The 10,272-nt window shown below is 36.8% G+C and overlaps 1 protein-coding gene across 2 annotated transcripts in view; it reads left to right on the forward strand.

The window, feature by feature from the left end:
* mideasb (mitotic deacetylase associated SANT domain protein b) overlaps positions 1-10,272 on the forward strand; it is a 68,778-nt gene that overhangs the window by 28,438 nt on the left and 30,068 nt on the right. For both annotated transcript variants that reach the window (XM_062040966.1, XM_062040965.1), the window contains exon 2: positions 3,074-4,553. In XM_062040966.1, coding sequence (XP_061896950.1) covers positions 3,192-4,553 — 1,362 coding nt within the window. In that variant the 5' untranslated portion in view covers positions 3,074-3,191. The remainder of the gene's footprint in view (positions 1-3,073; positions 4,554-10,272) is intronic.

Below are 10,272 nucleotides of genomic sequence, written 5' to 3' on the forward strand. Positions count from 1 at the left end.
TCTATGACAGGGGTGCACACACTTTTAAGCTAGAGTCTATGACAGGGGTGCACACACTTTTAAGCTAGAGTCTATGACAGGGGTGCACACACTTTTAAGCTAGAGTCTATGACAGGGGTGCACACACTTTTAAGCTAGAGTCTATGACAGGGGTGCACACACTTCTGCAGGCGAGCGACTTTTCAATGGACCAAGTGGAGGGCATCTCCCTCATTCATAGATATCATTTGTATTGATTTATTTATGACAGAGAGGTTAACAAGTTAAAGGTGTTTAATGATAATACAAGCATGTTGTAGATTCCCTTCTTTCATGAAGACAAGACTATAAGTTGGTGTATTACCGGATTGTGATGACTTGCATTGATTGGACTCAGACAGTAGTGATGATAATGTCCACATTTTTAAATGGAGGAGAAAATTAGTCCTCCTTTCTGTCCAATACCACATGAAAGTGTCCAGCTTCCATACTCCTTTTTATACACTTTACAAGAAATACAGATTACGTTGTTGTATGTGATATATGACATCTATTACATTGTTGTATGTGATATATGACATCTATTACGTTGTTGTATGTGATATATGACATCTATTACATTGTTGTATGTGATATATGACATCTATTACATTGTTGTATGTGATATATGACATCTATTACATCAATCAATCAATCAATCAATGTTTATTTATATAGCCCTAAATCACAAGTGTCTCAAAGGGCTGTACAAGCCACAACGACATCCTCGGTACAGAGCCCACATTGTTGTATGTGATATATGACATCTATTACATTGTTGTATGTGATATATGACATCTATTACGTTGTTGTATGTGATATATGACATCTATTACATTGTTGTATGTGATATATGACATCTATTACATTGTTGTATGTGATATATGACATCTATTACATTGTTGTATGTGATATATGACATCTATTACATTGTTGTATGTGATACATGACATCTATTACATTGTTGTATGTGATATATGACATCTATTACATTGTTGTATGTGATATATGACATCTATTACGTTGTTGTATGTGATATATGACATCGGTTACGTTGTTGTATGTGATATATGACATCTGTTACGTTGTTGTATGTGATGTATGACATCTATTACATTGTTGTATGTGATATATGACATCTATTACATTGTTGTATGTGATATATGACATCTATTACGTTGTTGTATGTGATATATGACATCTATTACATTGTTGTATGCGGTATATGTCATCTATTACATTGTTTTATATGATATATAACATGTATTACGTTGTTGTATGTGATATATGACATCTATTACATTGTTGTATGTGATATATGACATCTATTACATTGTTTTATATGATATATAACATGTATTACATTGTTGTATGTGATATGACATCTTTTACGTTGTTGTATGTGATATATGACATCTATTACATTGTTGTATGTGATATATGACATCTATTACATTGTTTTATATGATATATAACATGTATTACATTGTTGTATGTGATATATGACATCTATTACGTTGTTGTATGTGATATATGACATCTATTACATTGTTGTATGTGATATATGACATCTATTACATTGTTGTATGTGATATATGACATCTATTACATTGTTGTATGTGATGTATGACATATATTACGTTCATATGTTGTTTATATGTGTAAACTTTATATATGTGTATTTATGTGTGTGTGTATATATATATATATATATATATTATATATATATATATATATATATATATATATATATATATATATATATATATATATATATATATATTAGGGCTGCAACAACTAATCGATTAAATCGATTAAAATCGATTATTAAAATAGTTGCCGATTAATTTAGTCATCGATTTGTTGGATGTATGCTATGTGCATGCGCAGAGTTTTTTATTTATTTATTTATTTATTTATTTTAATTTTTATTTTTTTTATTTTTTTTATTTTATTTTTTTACTAAACCTTTATTTATAAACTGCAACATGTACAAACAGCTGAGAAACAATAATCAAAATAAGTATGGTGCCAGTATGCTGTTTTTTCCCAATAAAATACCAGATAGGATAGAAATGTAGTTTGTCTCTTTCATCCGATTATTAATCGATTAATCGGAGTAATAATCGACAGATTAATCGATTATAAAATTAATTGTTAGTTGCAGCCCTAATATATATATATATATATATATATATATATATATATATATATATATATATATATATATATATATATATATATATATATTTATATATATATGTGTGTATACATGTGTATGTGTGTGTATACATGTAGTATGTGTGTGACTGTATATATGTGTATATATTCATGTGTTGTATATATGTGTATACTGTATATGTGTGTGTATATATATATATATATATATATAAAATGTAATGGATTAAATGTTGAAGATTACTACTAGGGTTGGGCGATATATGGAGTTTGTAAGATATATGAATATATTTTTAAACAAGATATGAATTAAGAAAATATGGTAATATGGATATAATTTATTTCATGTTAAAATGACCAAACGCCGCTTATTTATTTGTTCAGTAGCCCCTCCATGGGCTACTGAACAAATAAATACCTGAGGGCTCCACAGACTGTGGATGCTTTTAAAAATGGCTTAAAAACCCTTCTTTTTATTAAAAAAAAAAGCCTTTTTTTTAGAAATATGCGTGCTAGTTCTAGCTATTAGGCCGTTCTAGTTTTAAAAAAAAATATTTTTATTATCTTTTTTTTTTTTAAATACATTGTAGCACTTTGAGGTTGTTTGCTCAATGTAAAGTGCTTTTATAAATAAAATCTATTATTAGTAGTAGTAGTAAGGGGGGCCTATTTGGTGTCATGTGACCTTTTGTGAATATTGTTTCCCTTTTCTCACAGCCGCCACCTTCTTTCTAAAGTGAAGCGTCCCGCTGACAAAGCACACATGTTGTTTCATGCAGTGATAATGAGCCCACCTCCCCCCTCGAGGGCGTTTTTTTCAAGCTGGGGAAATATCATTTTGAGGCTTCAGTGATTTGACTTCTGTTTCTCCTCCCAGGGCTGAGGATTACCAACCGTTGGACTTCTTCTGAGCTGCAGAGGGAAGATACTTCTTTTGGAGCCTACGGGACTTCTGCCTTTTCATTGGGAGTTTTCTGCTTCACTTCGGCGTATTAATGCTCGTCATGAGCGTGCCGGCCCCGCAGAAACCTGCCGCAAAAAGGACGGGCAAACGCATCACGTTTTTCTCCGATCAAGCCGCCGCCATGAAGGAGGGCTCCCAGCAGCCCGAGGGGGCCTACTACGTCCAGGCGGGCGCCCCCGGGAAAGTTGAGCTTACGAGCGGTGCCGCCTCTAACGCGGCCGCCTCTCCCCACGTGTACCTCAACTCCGTCATCTTCAGCCCGGAGAAGGGCGACCAGAACCGGGGCCATTATCAGCAGACCGTCCCGATGAAGTGGGCCCGACAGGAGCCCGGTCGGCAGCAGCAGCCGTCGCTGTCCCAGCAGCAGAGGGCCGCCACCTGGACCACCACGGCAAACTGGGGACAGACCTTCGCCAACTACCTGGGGGGTGTCAACGTGACCGACTCCAGGAACCAGGCCGCGTTCGGAAAGACCGCGCAAGAGACGAGCAAAGCCGGGGGCAAGCAGTCGGACGTCTACAGGGAGGCTGTTGAGGCTCGGAATCTGGAGTGGGAGCAGCAGCAGCAGCAGCCCAGTCAGGTCTTCCAGGAGACTCTAAAACCCGGAGCGCTGAACCCCCAGCCGAGTAACGCCTCCCACCAGGGGGGCAGCTCGGTCTTGCAGCCTTTCCAGTTAGCCTTTGGTCAGCCCAGGCAGCACCTTCCTGCCTACTACCAAACCTTCCAAGGCAACACCAGGCTACCTAACCCGCCCAACTACTCGGTGCAGGACAAACCCCCCAAGCAGCTCAAGCGGGAACATCTCATCCAGCAGCAACTGCAACAGCAGCGCCTTCAAATGCAACAACTTCAGCAGCAAATGCAACATCAGCAGTTGCAACAACAAAGCTCGCATGTGCTGGACTATTACCCCCCTGCTCCCAACACGCACCCGCACCCACAACCCGTGGTCCTTCTCTCCCAGGAGTGCTCCACGTCCGCTCCCGCCAACAACATCCCGGAACCGATCATCCAGGACATCACCCCAGAGCCCCAGCAGTCCTCGGATCCGCCGCTCCTGCCGGGTCCCTCGTCCCAGACGCAGCTCCTGCCGGACCCCTTCTCCCAGACGCAGTTTCTGCCGGATCCCTCGTCCCAGGCGCAGCTCCGCAGGTCGCGTCGCCTCTCCAAGGAAGGGGGGGCGCCGTCGGACAGCGACCCTTTCCTCGCCGCCTCCGACCAGGCGGCCCCGGCGATGCGGGTCCCCCAGAATGGGACCCGCGACGGCCCGGCCGCCCCGACCGGCGTCATCCAGAGCACGCACAGGAAGCGCAGGGTCTCCCAGGAGGTCAACCTGCAGACTTTGGCGCAGAAAGCGTCGGAGATGGAGACGCTGCCGTCACACGGTGTAAAGGTACGTGTCAGCGCCCTGACCTCGTTCTTGTTAACGTCGCCATTTACTCATGCTGGGATGTTTACTGGCCAGTGAAAGAAACCTGCCCAAATGTTTTGCCTCCAAGGGCCAAAATGTGCCAATGGTCTGTGGACCAAACATACATTTTTACTAGGGATGTCCGATAATGGCTTTTTGCCGATTTCCGATATTGTCCAACTCTTTAATTACCGATACCGATATCAACCGATACCGATATCAACCGATATATACAGTCGTGGAATTAACACATTATTATGTCTAATTTGGACAACCAGGTATGGTAAAGATAAGGTACTTTTTTAAAAAAAATTATAAAATAAAATAAGATAAATAAATTAAAAACATTTTCTTGAATAAAAAAGAAAGTAAAACAATATAAAAACAGTTACATAGAAACCAGAACGGGACCCGCGATGTCCCGGCCGCCCCGACCGGCGTCATCCAGAGCACGCACAGGAAGCGCAGGGATGTCCGATAATGGCTTTTTGCCGATATCCGATATTCCGATATTGTCCAAGTCTTTAATTACCGATACCGATATCAACCGATACCGATATCAACCGATATATACAGTCGTGGAATTAACACATAATTATGTCTAATTTGGACAACCAGGTATGGTGAAGATAAGGTGCTTTTTAAAAAAAAATTATAAAATAAAATAAGATAAATAAATTAAAAACATTTTCTTGAATAAAAAAGAAAGTAAAACGATATAAAAACAGTTACATAGAAACTAGTAATTAATGAAAATGAGTAAAATTAACTGTTAAAGGTTAGTACTATTAGTGGACCAGCAGCACGCACAATCATGTGTGCTTACGGACTGTATCCCTTGCAGACTGTATTGATATATATTGATATATAATGTAGGAAGCAGAATATTAATAACAGAAATAAACAACCCTTTTGTGTGAATGGGGGAGGGAGGTTTTTTGGGCTGGTGCATTAATTGTAAGTGTATCTTGTGTTTTTTATGTTGATTTAATTAAAAAAACCAAAAAAACAACAAAAAAAAACCGATACAGATAATAAAAAAACCGATACCGATAATTTCCGATATTACATTTTAACGCATTTATCGGCAGGCCGATTTTATCGGACATCCCTAATTTTTACCATGCATCAGCACCACAAGTATAGGCTTGTACGGTATACCGGTACTAGTATAGTACCGCGATACTAATGAATCATATTCGGTACTATACCGCCTCTAAAATCTGAGATGGGTAGGCCGTGAGTTCAAACCCCGGCCGAGTCATACCAAAGACTATAAAAATGGGAGCCATTACCTCCCTGCTTGGCACTCGGCATCAAGGGTTGGAATTGGGGCTTGAATCACCAAAAATGATTCCCCGGGCGCGGCCACCGCTGCTGCTCAGTGCTCCCCTCACCCCCCAGGGGGTGACCAAGGGTGATGGGTCAAATGCAGAGACTAATTTTGCCACACCTAGTGTGTGACGCACTTTAACTTCAACTTTAACTTTAAAAACGGTGGTTTTACGAGCAGAGGAGCGTGTTCGGCAGCGCACGCACGCAGAGTACTTACAAGCAGTGTAGACAGAAAAGGGAGAACGGACGCATTTTGGCTTAAAAAGTAAAGATAAAGGTGAAGTTATAACACTGAAACACCCTCAGGAAGAGCTGCTTTAAGACATGGCTAGCTAGCTAGCGGCTAACATCCATCCACAGTTTTTTAGCTACTTCTAAATCACTAATCCTTGTCTCTATTGGCGACAAAGTGAGTTTCTTACAAGTATCATTATCACTGCAGGGCGAGGAATAGCTAAACATGCTTCACTACACACCGTAGGAGGATACAATAGCTTACCGCCGTCACAATGTAAACAAATGCCATGGGTGGATCTACACTTGACATCCACTGTATTGATGCCAAGTACAATAGCATATTTAGACGATACTATTATGATTACATCGATATTTACTATTGTCAAAAAATCTTTTTAACCTTTTTTAAATTCATATTATGATTATAAAGTCAGTAAATACGTCCCCGGACACGTGAGGACTTTGAATATGACCAGGGCTGCAACTAACGATTAATTTGATAGTCGATTAATCTGTCGATTATTACTTCGATTAATCTATTAATAATCGGATAAAAGAGACAAACTACATTTCTATCCTATCCAGTATTTTATTGAAAAAAACAGCATACTGGCACCATACTTATTTTGATTATTGTTTCTCAGCTGTTTGTACATGTTGCAGTTTATAAATAAAGGTTTATTTAAAAAAAAAAAAAAAAAAAAAAAAAAAAAACTGTGCATAGCATAGATCCAACGAATCGATGACTAAATTAATCGGCAACTATTTTAATAATCGATTTTAATCGATTTAATCGATTAGTTGTTGCAGCCCTAAATATGACCAATGTATGATCCTGTAACTACTTGGTATCGGATCCATACCCAAATGTGTGGTATCATCCAAAACTAATGTCAAGTATCAAAGAAGAGAAGAATAAGTGATTATTACATTTGAACAGAAGTGTAGATAGAACATGTTGAAACAGAAAATAAGCAGATATTAACAGTAAATGAACAAGTAGATTAATCTTCCATTTTTACAGTTTGTCCTTTATAATGTGTAGAAAATAATAGGTGTATAAATGACACAATATGTTACTGCAGACTAATTAGGAGTCTTTGTTTGTTTACTTACTACTAAAAGACAAGTTGTCTAGTATGTTGACTATTTTATTTAAGGACTAAATGACAATAATAAACATATGTTTCATGTACATTAAGTTTTTTTTGTTCAAATAAAGCCAATAATGACATTTTTTGTGGTCCCCTTTGTTTAGAAAAGTATCAAAATACATTTTGGTACCAGGACAACCCTAAGCCCCCCCGCATGCTTTAATTTTTTAGTGGAAAAAGTTAAGGCCCCCCTGCTCTGGTGTTATCCCCGACTTACATTGCCGTCGTAGGACCTGAACAGCTCTGTGAACCCAGAACCTGCTGTAGTTGCAAGACGTGATTGCGCAACAGTTTGCTTAACGGCACTGCTCTGCACGACCGTGCCTCTCGGGGTCAGAGCTGACGGTGTGTTTGGTTACATGCCTGCACAACACTCACCTCCCCTATTCATTACATCAAAGGAGAGAAACTCCAGACCTGGCTTTCCTCGCCCCACACACACACACACACACACACACACACACACACACACACACACACACACACACACACACACACACACACACACACACTAACTCGCTTCATGCAGCAGTCAGCAGAATGTGTTTGTTTGCTGGACTTTTCCACCAACAGCGACAACAATAACAGGCACTCTGAGCAGGTTTTGTTAAGCAAGACCAAATATGGATTGCAAATCGGGTTCTTGCATTGCTTCAAAAATGATGCAGGAGTCTTTGGGGGGGAAAAAGAGTGGAAATCTAAAATAGATAAATTAATACATAAATAACATTTGCAAAATCGAAAAAAAATTAAAGAAAAAATGTGCAAATTGAAAAAAAAAAAAAAAGTGCAAAAATAAAAAAGAAAAGAAAAAAAGGGGAAAATCTAAAAAAGAAAAAGAAAACAATTGCAAATCTAAAAATTAAAAGAAAAAATGTGCAAATCTAAAAATTAAATAAAAGAAAAAATGTGCAAATCTAAAAAAGTTTTTTAAAAATTGCAAGTCTAAATAAAAATGCAGGTTTATTTATAAAGCACAACCCAGCACCCCCCGCGACCCCAAAAGGGACAAGCGGTCGAAAATGGATGGATGGATGGATGGATGGATGGATGGAATTCGTGCACAAAGCAATTCAAGAAGGCAAAACTGAAAATAATCATAAAATAAATCATAGTTTAATCAAATAAATTAACACTTTAAAAATTTGGAAATCTAAAATAGGTAATAAATAAATAAATAAATAACATTTGTAAATCTAAAAAATTAAAGAAAAAATGTGCAAATCTAAAAAAAAATAAATAAATCAAATAAAAAAATGTGCAAAAATAAAAGAAAAAAATGTGCAAATCTAAAAAAGAAAAAGAAAACAATTGCAAATCTAAAAATTAAAAGAAAAAATGTGCAAATCTAAAAAATAAATAAAAGAAAAAATGTGCAAATCTAAAAAAGTTTTTTAAAAATTGCAAGTCTAAAAAAAAATGCAGGTTTATTTATAAAGCACAATCCAGCACCCCCCGCGACCCCAAAAGGGACAAGCGGTCGAAAATGGATGGATGGATGGATGGATGGAATTCGTGCACAAAGCAATTCAAGAAGGCAAAACTGAAAATAATCTTAAAATAAATCATAATTTAATCAAATAAATTAACACTTTAAAAATTTGGAAATCTAAAATAGGTAATAAATAAAAAAATAAATAACATTTGTAAATCTAAAAAATTAAAGAAAAAATGTGCAAATCTAAAAAAAATTAAAATAAATCAAATAAAAAAATTTGCAAAAATAAAAGAAAAAAATGTGCAAATCTAAAAAAGAAAAAGAAAACAATTGCAAATCTAAAAATTAAAAGAAAAAATGTGCAAATCTAAAAAATAAATAAAAGAAAAAATGTGCAAATCTAAAAAAGTTTTTTAAAAATTGCAAGTCTAAAAAAAAATGCAGGTTTATTTATAAAGCACAATCCAGCACCCCCCGCGACCCCAAAAGGGACAAGCGGTCGAAAATGGATGGATGGATGGATGGATGGAATTCGTGCACAAAGCAATTCAAGAAGGCAAAACTGAAAATAATCTTAAAATAAATCATAATTTAATCAAATAAATTAACACTTTAAAAATTTGGAAATCTAAAATAGGTAATAAATAAATAAATAAATAACATTTGGAAATCTAAAAAATTAAAGAAAAAAATGTGCAAATCTAAAAAAAAATTAAATAAATCAAATAAAAAATTTGCAAAAATAAAAGAAAAAAAATTTGCAAATCTAAAAAAGAAAAAGAAAAAGAAAACAATTGCGAATCTAAAAATTAAAAGAAAAAAAGTGCAAATCTAAAAAATAAAAATAAAAATGCAGGTTTATTTATAAAGCACAATCCTCCCCCCCATCTAAATAATGAAAGAAAGAATGTGCAAATCTGAAAAGAAAACATTTGCAAATGTAGAAATATATGGATGGATGGATGGATAGAATAACATAAAATCATAAATTAAAATCATAATAAAAAAAATGTGCAAAAATAAAAATACAGATAAATACATTTTAAAAACCATTTGCAAAAATACAATAAAATACAATATGATATATAATGTAAAATAGAACAAAATACATTAAAACACACACACACACACACACACACACACACACACACACACACACACACACACACACACACACACACACACACACACACACACACTAACTTGCTTCATGCAGCACTCAGCAGAATGTGTTTGTTTGCTGGACTTTTCCACCAACAGCGACAACAATAACAGGCCACTGCAGCCACAAAACACACACACACACACACACTCTCACTCACAGACGCACACAACACGATGTCGTCTGCAACCGTGTTGTGGTTGCCTGCACGCTTAGAAGGCACTTTTCCACACTGGCCTCTGCAAAGTACTCACTGTAAAATGTAGCAGCATTCATCTCACGGCCTTGGTCAAGTTACAAGTCATTTGTCTGTGCAGCCTGCAGGAAGTAAAAAAGGAAATGTGGCAGAAGTGATGTGCCTTGTGACGCTCGAAA

Source organism: Entelurus aequoreus, linkage group LG03 (genome assembly GCF_033978785.1).
Source record: "Entelurus aequoreus isolate RoL-2023_Sb linkage group LG03, RoL_Eaeq_v1.1, whole genome shotgun sequence".
Classification (NCBI taxonomy): domain Eukaryota; kingdom Metazoa; phylum Chordata; class Actinopteri; order Syngnathiformes; family Syngnathidae; genus Entelurus; species Entelurus aequoreus.